This window comes from Symphalangus syndactylus, chromosome 16 (genome assembly GCF_028878055.3).
Source record: "Symphalangus syndactylus isolate Jambi chromosome 16, NHGRI_mSymSyn1-v2.1_pri, whole genome shotgun sequence".
NCBI classification, from domain to species: Eukaryota; Metazoa; Chordata; class Mammalia; order Primates; family Hylobatidae; genus Symphalangus; species Symphalangus syndactylus.
The window spans coordinates 69,960,564-69,974,164 of NC_072438.2; the positions used below are offsets into that span (position 1 = coordinate 69,960,564).

Sequence of the window (13,601 nt, forward strand, 5' to 3'; positions counted from 1 at the left end):
ATTTGTTCAGGTGATCACAATTGTAGCTAAGCTGCTCATCTAAATTTTCTGTCTTCTCTTTAGTTAAGTACTATCTTGGACAAAATTATCATCAACATTTCTCTCCCCTTCCTCTGGGATGACTTGAAGAGGTTGTCTGGCACAAACATGTGCAAACCTGGACGAGGGAGAAGAGGGACAGAGAAGGCCGAGTAGTGATTCAAAAGGGAGACCAGAAGTCCCAACATTTACCACCAAACACCTCAGAACAAAAAATATACATGCCTGGGCCTCCCCCCAGACCAAGTGATTCAGAGCATCTGGGGTTGATTCTGATCAATATGGCATCAATATTTTTAAAAAGCTCTCCATGCCTGTAATCCTTGCACTTTGGGAGGCCAAGGCAGGCAGATCACGAGGTCAGGAGATCGAGACCACCCTGGCCAACATGGTGAAACCCCCTCTCTACTAAAACTACGAAAATTAGCTGGGTGTGGTGGTGCATGCCTGTAGTCCCAGCTACTCGGGAGGCTGAGGCACGAGAATAGCCTGAACCCAGGAGGCAGAGGTTGCAGTGAGCCAAGATCACGCCACTGTACTCCAGCCTGGTGGAGGTTGCAGTGAGCCGAGATCACACTACTGCACTCCAGCCTGGTGACAGAGACTCCATCAAAAAAAAAAAAAAAAAAAAAAAAAAAAAAAGGCACTCCAGGTGATTCAAATGCAGAAGCTGCCAAGATTGCAAACCACTAATCTAGGATGAGCAGGGTAGGTGACTGGCTTTATCACGTGCTCACTGTGGGCTGGGTGCTGTACCACTCTTTATATAGAGCACCTACAGCTGAAGGTGCCATTCCAAAATCCCCTTAGACCACCAGTCCCCAACCTTTATGGTACCGGGCACTAGTTTTGTGAAAGACAATTTTTCCACAGACCAGGTATGGGGGATGATTCAAGCACATTACATTTATTGTGTATTTTATTTCTATTATTATTACATTGTAATATGTAATGAAATAATTATACAACTCGCTGTAATGTAGAATCTGTGGGAGCCCTGAGCTTGTTTTTCTGGAACTAGACGGTCCCAACCGGGGGTGATGGGAGACACTGACAGATCATCAGGCATTAGATTCTCATAAGGAGCTCACAACCTAGATCCCTCGCATGCGCAGTTCACAATAGGGTTTGTGCTACTATGAGAATCTAATGCTGCCACTGATCTGACAGGAGGCGGAGCTCAGATAGTAATTCGAGCAATGGGGAGTGGCTGTAAATACAGACGAAGCTTTGCTTGCACAACCACTGCTCATCTCCTGCTGTGAGCAGTACTGGTCCGGTCTGTGACCTGGGGGTTGGGGACCCCTTAGACTTTTTCTGGCCATGACCATGGTGTCCCCTAGAGTAGCATTCAACATTTTTTTTTTGACTTTGATACAGAGTCTTGCTCTGTCACCCAAGCTGGAGTGCAGTGGCGCAATCTCAGCTCACTGCAACCTACGCCTCCTAGGTTCAAGCGATTCTCCTGCCTCAGCCTCCGAAGTAGCTGAGATTATAGGTGCCTGCCACCATACCTGGCCAATTTTTCTATTTTTAATAGAGACAGGGCTTCACTATTTTGGCCAGGCTGGTCTCGAACTCCTGACCTCAAGTGATTCCACCCGCCTCGGCCTCCCAAAGTGCTGGGATTACAGGCAGAAGCCACTGTACCTGGTCAGCACTCAACCTTTGAGGGAGAGGAGATAAGGGACAGATACCCCAGGTTTCTTACCCCTTGGGTGGAATAACTCTGAGGCATACTATAAACCTGGGATAAGGAAACCCTTTTTGTAAAAGGCCAGATAAATACTCTGGGCTTTGTGAGCCATGTAGTCTCTGCTATAACTACTCAACTCTGCCTTTGTAGTGTGGGAGCAGTCACGAACAATGCCTAAATGAATGGGTATGGCTGTGTTCCAATAAAACTTTATTTATAAAATCAGACAGTAGCCAGGCATGGTGGCACATGCATGTAGTCCCAGTTACTTGGGAGACTGAGGCAGAAGGATTGCTTGGGCCCAGGAGTTCAAGTCTAGCCTGGGTAACATAGCCAAACCCTGCTCTAGGTCTAAACAGATTCCCAGAATCCTCATCAAGAAAGAGTGACAAAGTTGGAACCTGTCAATAACACACCTTAAAAATAGAGGTTTCTTCCTTTCTCATGCTTCCTGGGATCACCGGCTACAGAAATTACTTGCATTGTATGTGTGTATACGTCCCTAAGTAATATATACTACTACTTTGTGTTTCACAGTAATTACACAATAACCATCATTTGACATGTTAGAAAAAAGAAAAGATATAAAACTACTTGCACTTAAATCCTTGTCTCAGAGCCTGCTTCTGAGGGCACCCAACCTACATTATTATTTCATTTTATACTCATAACTACTCTAACAGTTAACTAATACCATCTCCATTTTATAGTAAGGAAACTGAGGTTCAAAGATTACACAACTCATAAGTGATGGAGTTCCTGTGAGATGTCTATCTGGCTCCAAAGCCAGTGCTCTCTCCACAACACTGCCAACGTAAGAATGGATATAAACAAATACATGCACATGCACAAACACACACAAATACTTAATCAAATATACAGCTTTAATTATGGCAAGCAAGAGTACTACATACAGCAAACCATAAAGCCAAATCATACTATTCGGGTACTTACTCATCTATGTTAAGGAAGATCAAATAAATAAACAAGTAGTTTAAGATAAATACACAGTAAGGTTTGAGGGTTATAGGAAAATACTTTTTTCTCTTTTATGCTATTTCTTATTGAAGACAGAATTCATGTCTCACCTACAATTGGTTGCAATCTTGGGAGGTAAAACCTTTGCTTATACCTGGGAACATGTATACGCATTCAAGGTAGAGCTCCATATGTGACTTGGAATTTGGAGAGAAAGGAACTAGATTCAAATATCTTCTTACATATTTCAACATGGGAGTGGAGAGGGAGTATGTGTGAAATTCCCCTATGGATACTAAGGATTCCAGAGAACACCCCGAAAGCCCAGAACCAGCATATCTGCAAACCAGTGTTTCAGCTTACGCGGTCTTGCCCTCACTGTCATGTTTGGTGGCACTGGCCCCCTTCTTGCTGAGCAGTGAAGCCACCTTCTCCGCATCTCCATTCTCCACGGCCTGCAGTAGCCGGTCATCATTCTTGTTCCACTCATTGGTCTGTAGAGAAAGAGAAGAAACAGAGGTCGTGAACAACATTGGCCACAGCCGCACTGACCAGCAGGGCTGCAGTCCTCGCAGCCCCCACCCTCCTGTTACTCAAATTAAAGCCTGCGCCCAAATGAGCGTGTTTTAAAATACCTTCCCCTTCACCATGGAGACACCCAAGAAAGCCGCTTTCCCAAAAGAAAACATAAATAGTGCAATGAAATCACGGCTAGTCACCAAACTCTGAGATAAAAGTTACTTCTTTTAACTAACACTAGGAATATGAAACAACGTAAAAAGACCTCGAGGCCGGTTTACACATTAGCTAATTTCTAGCTGAACTAGACAGCTGCTCCTCAGCACGTTGGCCTTTGACCTCATCCACAGCTCACTCTGTCCACAGTGTTACAGAACCAAACCAGCAGCTCAAGGTTACCCGAGGTTTACAGACGCACAATTTTTCATCTGCTTTTATTGCCTCTCTTTCTAGTCTGTTTACCAGGCCCTGAATTTTGAGCTGGATACTGGTTTTAAGTAGTTGTCCGGGCTACCGACTCAACAAAGTCTCACCAGAAATGAAAACTTCTTCCTGAGCAAGCTATTTAAACATCAAAGAGCTTTGAGCAAAGCCTCAATCATTGTCAACGCCAAACCCCAACTGAATAATTCTGCAAACCACAGTAACAGTAAGGGACTCATATGTGCAAAACTGGTTTCTACACTTAGGAGGGAAAGAGATGATTTCTATATAAGAGCAAATGGGCTCTGAATGTAAGACTAAGAAAGACATGAAAGGCAGCAGTGAGCCACTGAAGGTTTGGGAGCAGAGGAGGGAGAGAATTATAGAACCAGTGACTGAAGAGTCATTGGGAAGTGTCAAAGCACATGGGATTAATGAGGGAAAGACGGGAGGAAGGAAAGATGTTGGGCATATCAGAGCCTCTGGGCACTTTGCGAGCCCAGGCTGCCTTCCAGTCATCTCCTGCACCAGGCCCCCGAGCTAAGCCCACTTTCTGATCCCTTCAGCTGTGGACACCACACCCTGGGAGAAACTCCTTTTCCCTTCCCAAAGCTTTCTATAGACTCTGCTTCCTTGCAGCCTCTGAAGAGATGAACCTCCAGGTATTTCGTATTAACAGCTTTACGATCGACCCTTACAAGGAAGCAGACAGAGGAGATATTGTAGATTTAAAAACTAAAAAGAAGAAATTTTATAGGATGACAGTCTTCCATGGCCCCGGGAGTATGTTCCCAATCTCTGCACTGATGGAAATGAGGAAACCCAACAGGTCTTTGTCCATCAAATGTCTCAGTCACCCTCCCAACCCTAGCCCATATGTAGGGCCTTAAGCCAGGGAGGGATAAAAGAGATGTGTCCAGAATTTGCATCTCTGAACGTCTCAGGACTGAACCATTCCCAGTTTTTAGGACTCTGTCCTCCCCCACCAACACTGAGTGCAGGTGCACAGTAAGAATGAAGCAGGTTTGAACAAAAATCAGCAGCTTGTTCTCTGGGCTGCGTGAACTTGAAGTCCAGAACTCCAGATTGATACTTACATGTTGTGCGACCTGAAGTCACCCATAATCTTTCTGTGCCTCAGTTTCCCCAGGCTTTGGACTGGATGTCCACCGTGATTCCGCCAAAGCTCAAAATTCTTATTACATAAAATTCCCCAAACTCTGCTAGGAATTATTCTAGAACAGGACTGTCTGCCATCATGGAAATGTTCTCTCTCTGGGTTTTCAAATACTATAGCCACAAAGCCAGTGATTCTTAACCAGGATTTGTTTTGCCCTGTGGGGTCATTTGGCAATCTCTGGAAACATTTTGGTCGTTATGTCTATAGAGTGCTACTGGCATTGAGTAGGTGGAGACCAGGTGTGCTGCTGAACGTCCTACAACGTACAAATGCATGAGACAGTCCTCCTACCCCCACCAAGAATAATCTGGCCCAAAATGTCAATACTGCATGAGCCACTTGTGGCTACTGAGCACTGGAAATGCGGCTAGTGCCACTGAAGAAGTGAATTTTTAACTTTGAGACTTCACGTGCCGTTAGTCAGAGGCCACCATGTAGAACAGTGCAGCTCTCCTTGATGACTCTCTTTATAGGTTTAACAAAGTAAGAATGTGTCTGGACCAACATCAGCCACGCTCCCACTACAGCAATTTACTCACAAAGAAGACACGAGATGTTGTCTTTAGTTACCAATCAAGCTTCCTATTGAAGGGAAACAAGAAATAGGGCGTTTCTCACACCATCATTTGTTAGTAGATAGAAAGCATAACTTAACAACTGTGCAAACAACTGCAGCAAATGATCAAGCCCCAAGAAACACAGTGCAGCTTATTCCCCCAGAGTGCACTTTACGAGCAAAGAAAAAAGGGAGGGAAAGTTTACTGAAGAACATTTAGGACCAATGATCCCTACCTATAGAATCCTAAAAGAGAAAAGTATTGTTTTTCAAAATCCTTTTCTAACCTAAACTGAACAAATTAAAACTGGACTGGGAAGATCAAAAGGCTATGAAATCTCAGAGGACAGGACTGAAAGTACTCAAGCAAAGGAATGGCCACATGAAAGGATTTTCCTTTTCAACGTTGCTAAGGCACTCTACTCTTAAGTAGAGAAAAATCTGATTGCAGGTGTTCCCTAAAATTAGCTCCACTCTTTAGGGAGTTCAATTTCTATAAGACATGGCAGGAGAGATCCTCCCTATCCTGCTCTTTGGAAGACAAGGTCAATGCCACATTCCTAGTGGTCTGAAATGCCTCTCTTCTATTTAGAGCCTCTTCTCAGTGCAGGCCAGAATTTACTTTTCTCTTGGAGCAGATGAAGAGAACATGGCTACACAAGCAAATCTTCAATAAATAATCCACAACACCATTCAAGAAGTGCTGCAATGGGGTTCACAGTAAGCAGAGCTAGGTTGGGAAAAGAAGAGAGAAGGTAAGAGGCTGCGTGTGGTAGCTCATAACTGTAATCCCAGCTACTGGGGAGGCCAAAGCAGACCGATTGCTTGAGGAGTTTGAGACCACTCTGGGCAACACAGTGAGACACCATCTCTAAAAACAAAAAATTTTAAAAAGAGTTTTGCTCTTAAAATTCTCACAAGCATGCTAAAACTAGAGGCCAAGTAGGGTCTCAATTAGACCTCTGATCCAGGAATCTGGATTCTGATCAAATAGCAGAGTTGTCTAGTCCTGGGCCAGGCCACTAATCATACTTGCAATTAGCTCTGATATGCACAACTGGCCATATCATGCTCCTTCCAGAAGCACAGTGCTCAAGAGGCCATCACTTTTCCTTCCTAAACTTGCCCATGGAGATATTTCCTACATCCTCTCATCTTCTCCTATAAAACTATTCTATCCAACGCCATACTCTTTTTTTTTTTCTTCTTTTGAGACGGAGTCTCACTTTGTTGCCCAGGCTGGAGTGCAGTGGCGTGATCTCGGCTCACTGCAACCTCTGCTTCCCAGGTTCAAGCGACTCTCCTGCCCCAGCCTCCTGGGTAGCTGGGATTACAGGCATCTGCTACCATGCCCAGCTAATTTTTTTTTTTTTTTTTTTGAGATGGATCTCACTCTGTCACCAGGCTGGAGTGCAGTGGTGCGATCTCAGCTCACTGCAACCTCTGCTTCCTGGGTTCAAGTGATTTTCCTGCCTCAGCCTCCCGAGTAGCTGGGACTACAGGTGCACGCCACCACGCCCAGCTAATTTTTGTATTTTTAGTAGAGATGGGGTTTTACTATGTTGGCCAGGATGGTCTCGAGCGCTTGACCTCGTGATCTGCCCACCTTGGCCTCCCAAAGTGCTGGGATTACAGGCATGAGTCACAATACCTGGCCCAATTTTTATATTTTCAGTAGAGATGGGGTTTCAACACGTTGGCCAGGCTGGTCTTGAACTCCTGACCTCAAGTGATCCTCCCGCCTTGGCCTCCCAAAGTGCTGGGATTACAGGGGTGTGAGCCACCGTGCCCGGCTCCAGTGCCATTTTCTATACCAAAATTCCCATAGCCAATCACAACATGAGACAAAACAGATGTTCAATAAGAACTTTGAGTCATTCTTTGGAATCCAGAAGCAAATCCTCTCCCCTACCCCCGCCCCCAAGCATCAGAAGAAATCTCAAAAAGTCACTTTGGTGAATCTACTGTCCAAAAGTAGAGCTGGTCAAATAAATAGGTAAAGTTTGAAATTTTATCATAACATCCCAAAGTAATTCATTCATACTCTAGAATCAAGGAAGGCTTTTGGAGACCACGATCAAACTAACAGTATTACCTCTCACCACTTTCCATGGAAATCCTCTCCTCTAAGTAGCATGCCCTCCATAGGGCAGGACTGACTCTGCCTCCACACTGGGCTTCTGGTCCTCTTATAGTTGTCAACTCTATGAAAGCTATATAGTTTATTGGTTAACCTGACATGTTAAAGAAATAAAATTGAAAAATAGAAAACATCAGATACACCACCTTTAATAAAGTTAAATGTCTTATGAAACTTTTATTTATTACATGTATGTGTATCCTGACTGATATAAAATACATTTCTTCACTGGGCACGGTGGCTCATGCCTGTGATCCCAGCTACTTGGGATTCTGAGGCAGGAGAATCGTTTGAACCCGGGAGGTGGAGATTGCAGTGAACCGAGATTACTGGAGGATCACAAGAAAAAACACTGGCAGCCACTGCTTCAGGATGCTCTGTCATCCCATCTGCCTAAGCAAAGGCGTATTTCTAAAGCCTAGCTCAAGCCCTGCAGGCTCTCTCCACCCTTTCCTAGTGACCTCTCTCTGTTTCTCTACTCCATTGCTTCCCTGGGGGCTACCCACTCGCTCATCTCAACCGAAGCCCACAGTCTAGACTTGATGAAATATCGCATCCTGGTTTTTGTTCGAGAGCTTACAGTTTTTCTCCTGTTTAGCTCCCTGAAAGCCCTGAGAACAGGCTTCATTTCTTACCCCCATGGTGCTCAGTATTTGCTGCTGATTTTAGCAGGAGGTTGATTGACCTAAATCACTCTTGACTTAGCAAATATTTGTTTTTTAATTTACAAAACTTTCATTCTTTTGCCAACAACTATTAAATCGTGTTTCAGATTTTTTATAGGCTAAATAAATCCAACTCCCTTAACTTTTTTAACAAAAGGCCAGTTTTCCAAGATTTTAATCATGTGAACACTTTCTTCAAATCTCTTCCCAACTAAGGAGCCCAGCCTTATAAATTCAATCAGGGTGAAGGCAGTGTCTCCCAGTCACAAGAATCACCAGGGTGCTTGTTAAATCCGCAGACTCCCAGGCCCCATCTGGCAGACTCTGACCCCAGGAGTCTGGGTGGAGCCCTGGAATCACTTAGGTTCAACGAGTGCATCCTTTGATTTTTGTTGCTAATTTGAGGACAACTGGAACCTATGCTAAGGCTAACAGGAGAATTCACTTGAAAGAATTTTCTTCTTCCACAAGGCATTAAGGAAGCGGGCCTGCGAAGAGAAGAATTCTTCACTATTTTCTTGTAGAACTAGGTATTTTGTTTCCCACAAAAGCTGAGTAAATATTGGTCTTTCCCCAACCTGTGTATAAGACATGCATTAGAATGTCAACGAAAGCATTGCTCATAACAGGCAAGAATTACAAATAACCCAAATTTCCAATAACAGATGATGGATAAATAAATTATCACATAGTCAAGCGACAGAATAACACACAGCAATGAAAATGAACAAACTACAACTACATACAACAGCACGATGGGTATTAAAAACAGTATTGTTGAAAGAAGCAAGACACACACAAGAAAACCCACAATAGTATGACTGTGTGCACATAAAGATAGAAACAGGAAACATGGAACCATAGTGTTTAGGGATGTATACACAGATGATAAAATTATAGGCTGGGCGAGGTGGCTCACGCCTGTAATCCCAACACTTTGGGAGGCTGAGGCAGGCAGATCACTTGAGGTCAGGGGTTCAAGACCAGCCTGGCCAACGTGGTGAAACCGTGTCTCTATTAAAAATACAAAAAAATTAGCCAGGCATGGTGGGCACCTATAATCACAGCTTCTCGGGAGGCTGAGGCAGGAGAATAGCTTGAACCCAGGAGGCAGAGGTTGCAGTAAGCACTCCAGCCTGGGTGACAAGAGGAAGACTCCACCTCAAATTAAAAAAAAAAAAAAAAAAAAATTATGGCCGGGCGCAGTGGCTCACACCTGTAATCCCAGCACTTTGGGAGGCTGAGGCAGGCAGATCACCTGATGTCAGGAGTTCGAGACCAGCCTGACCAACATGGAGAAACCCTGTCTCTACTAAAAATACAAAATGAGCCGGGCATGGTGGCGTATGCCTGTAATCCCAGCTACTCGAGATGCTGAGGCAGAAGAATCACTTGAACCTGGGAGGCGAAGGTTGTGGTGAGCTGAGATCGCACCATTGCACTGCAGCCTGGGCAACAAGAGCAAAACTCCATCTCAAAAAAAAAAAAAAAAAAAAATTATAAAGCAAAGTAAGGATAAGGTCACTATAAAAGTAAGGGTCATGATTGGGGTGAAGGTGTGGCATCCTATCAGGAAGGGACACCTGGGACCACTCTGGGACTTGCTCTGTTTTAGGGTCTGATTAGCAGCTCCTCAGATGCTCACTTTATAACTACTTGTTAGACCGTACATCATTTTGTGTACTTTTCTCCATATGTGATTTATTTCTTTTATTTCCTTCTCCTTCCCTCACCATCCCCCTTCAGGCATACAAAACATATACACACAGAATTTAGAAAGAAGTCCTGTGGTTCAGTTTTTGGTCAAGTCAACACTGGATCAAACGCCTTCGAATGGTTCAATCTCACTTGCTGTTTCCTCATCTCTTAAAAAAAAAGGCAGAGTGGTGCCAAAATCTGGTTCTTAATCTTTTGGAGGCCTCATGGACCCCCTGGAGAATCTGGTAAAGTTACAGACTTTCCTCAGAATAATGCACATCCACACAAAAACTTGCATATGATTTCTGGCTTAAATATCTACCCCCACCCAGCCCACTCCTAAGCCCAAGTTTAAAATTCCTGGTGTAGAAAAGAAGAGACAGACTTCAGAGTTTGGTGCTATTGAGTTGAAATTCCAGTTCCATCACTTCTAGGTGGTCATCAGTGTCCCTGGGCCTCCCTGTCCTTATCTGTAAATGGCAGGAAATCCCACCTCCTTGTAAATTATCCTGAGAATTAGATGCAGCACACATAAACAGCCTGGCACATACTAGGTACCTAAATGGTGATTCTTCTGGAATTTGATGAGCTGCACTGTTCCTTCTTGACTAATGCTCTATGAATATTTTAATATTTACAATTTAGGATTGATAGTCCAATACCCTTTTAGAGGCTGATAACAGCTTAATGCAAATTTTCTACTATGCTCCTTCAAAATCATATTTTAAAGGGCTCTAGAGAAACATTCACAGACATGAAATTAACGATTTTATTGAATATGGCTCACTTTTCCAAGAGACTGTTTAAACAGACACGATTTCAACAGAGCACATTAGGCCATACTTGCAAGTTCAGGAAGCCATATGTTATGCTGCAGAGACATGTGTAATGTGTCAGCTATGAAGGGCGGCATGTGGGAAAGAGCCCTTACCCTCAATGTGGGCTCCAAACATTCCTGCTAATATATCACAAATGATATTGGCTGGCCGGTAAGTTCCCTATTCATCAAATCATTTCCAAATGACACTGACTTACTTAAAGGCTTTCTCTTGAAGCTTGGCCTTTTTGAAGCCTTGCCTGCCTCCATCTAGAATAGCAAACATCATGTCAACCGGGTGATGAATGCTGGGGATTTGGCAACCAGCAGTGTCTGCCCTTGGCCAGACATGGCATCACCTTCTTTTATTTTGGTTTAATCATTGGGACCTGAAAAACCAGTGGAACTCAGTGGTCACAGACATCTGGCTAGTCAAGAGGTTTTGAGTTTTCAAACATATCAACTCAATCAAAATAATCCAGTGGCACATGATAAGCCAGGAAGAGAGTTTCTTTGACTTTCTTGAGAAAAGATGCTAAAACCCTAACCATCACCAATTAGAATGCTCTTGTTCTGTGGCTCCGCTTGGGCAGCCACCTGGAGGAATCTATTTGAGATTATCTTGAGAAAAGCTGCATTTCTTGCTCCAGTTTTTGGTGAGGAGACTGTTTTGCCAATATAATCAGCAAGGCTAAGACGAAAGACAAAGTAAACTGTTTTCACTGGGAAGGTTTCAGATTCACATTGTCCAGGAAAAAAAATTGCACACACCTCATCATTTTAAGAAAGGGTACAAGAAACAGGCAAGCTTCAGTCTCAAATAATATTTTCCCCGATTGACTATATCCACCAGTACTTACAGATATGTATCTACTAGGTGCAGGGTAATAAAGAAGATTCTATAGCTGTTACACAGATAAGTAAGATCTAATCCCTATCATCCATTCACTTATTCAACAAATAAGTGTGTTTTACATGCAGTATAGCCTTTCCCAAATTTTCTTTTTTTTTTTTTAATCTTTATTTTTTTAATTTGCAGAGACAGAGTCTCCCTAGGTTGCCCAGGCTGGTCTTGAACTCCTGAGCTCAAGGGATCCTCCCACTTCAGCCTTCCAAAGTGCTGGATTATAGGCATGAGGCTCCCAAATTTTCCATATAGTTGCAGAGATCAAATACAGTAATACCAGAAATATGCCAACAATGCAAAACAGGATATTAGAAGTGGCAAAGTGAGCGAAATGGTGAATTGACACACTAGCAGGGAAAGACAACTTTCAGCTGGGCAAGCAGGGAGTTTCCTGACTGGATTGTGAACCAGTCCTTGCAAGGAGTAATATTTAAATTAAAGGAGAGAAGAAAAGACACAAGGATTGAAACATGGAGGATGTATTCAGTAGAGAGCGTAAACAACAAGTTGATACAAGTGAAACCTTACAACCAGAAAATTACCGGCCGGGCGCGGTGGCTCACGCTTGTAATCCCAGCACTTTGGGAGGCCGAGGTGGGCGGATCACGAGGTCAGGAGATCGAGACCACGGTGAAACCCCGTCTCTACTAAAAATACAAAAAATTAGCCAGGCGTGGTGGCGGGCGCCTGTAGTCCCAGCTACTCGGAGAGGCTGAGGCAGGAGAATGGCGTGAACCCGGGAGGCGGAGCTTGCAGTGAGCCGAGATCGCGCCACTGCACTCTAGCCTGGGCGACAGAGAGAGACTCTGTGTCAAAAAAAAAAAAAAAAAAACAACAAACAACCAGAAAATTACTAATACAACATGGCAAGCACCTAACCAGCAGTTTCATAAAAGAGTGTTCCAGATAACATTCGTTACTTCAGACCAATACCTGATGAGTTTATCTAAAATGTCTTTTCCCTTTCCTTACATTTTTGCTTAAGATTATTCACACATGCAGGTTACACTGTCCCTGCTATTCACCCTGAAATCCATCACCCTCCCTAAATGAAGTGTGTCAGCACTTTCTGAGGTCTTTTCCACATAACTGCTGAGTGCTGTGGCGTGGACATAATACATAAACACCTCCATCCAGAAGCAGCCTGGTCCCTCTGCCCTACCCACTTCAGCAAGCTCCTCCTCCTCATTGCTTTCCTTTTCCCCAGCCCTTCGTGGCCACCAGGACCAGGTTAGTTCTCCTTGCTGGGGTCCCCCATGCTCTCTTCCATAGGCTTTGGCATGCTTGTAATTAAATAGTATTTCCAAAGTATCTGTAAAGGTCTGTCAACCTTCCACTGGACTAGACTTCCAGGGCATGGGCAATGGCCAGCGTCTGTCTTGTTCACCACTAAGCCCCAAGCCCCTTGCCCACTGCCCACTGGATGGTAGGGGCTCAATTCAGAGCTGTGCATGGAAAGGCTTTGTTTTTCTTATTTCTACCTTGGGAGCCACTACTAATTAACCTCTTTAAGAATTTTAAATTATTAAATAATTTTAAAGAGCCACCATGTCACTAGAAGTCAAAGCACAGTCTCATGGGGGCAGAGATAAGTCTAAAATAGGTGAAGCCAATTTTTTCCTTCACGGAGAAAAATTATTCTATTTCAACTACTCATTTACTTATATTCATTAGTTAGAGAGTGAGAGAGTATGTGTATGTTTATCTTATGTACTATGTGAAGTGCTTGGCATAAAAAGATCGATAGGAATATTGTTCCTCAAGGAGCCTTCAGACTTCTGAGAACAGAAACATACCCAATAGCTACTTATGACATTGTTTATCAGTGCTAGACTAGTGCTGTGGACTCAGTCCTATGAAAGCCCAAAGAGATACCATTACTACTAAAATTAAAATGTACAGTGCGAGGAGCTGTCCTATATTACAATTTAACCTTTACAATAACCCTATGAGGTAGGTACTATTATTAGCCCTTTATAGATA

General features: G+C 43.6%; 1 protein-coding gene across 6 annotated transcripts in view; it reads right to left on the reverse strand.

Annotated features, from left to right (window-relative positions):
• The window catches only part of RAI14 (retinoic acid induced 14), a 179,524-nt gene that overhangs the window by 69,880 nt on the left and 96,043 nt on the right, over positions 1–13,601 (reverse strand). For all 6 annotated transcript variants that reach the window (XM_055246705.2, XM_055246698.2, XM_055246700.2 and 3 more), the window contains one exon: positions 3,077–3,207. In XM_055246705.2, coding sequence (XP_055102680.1) covers positions 3,077–3,207 — 131 coding nt within the window. The remainder of the gene's footprint in view (positions 1–3,076; positions 3,208–13,601) is intronic.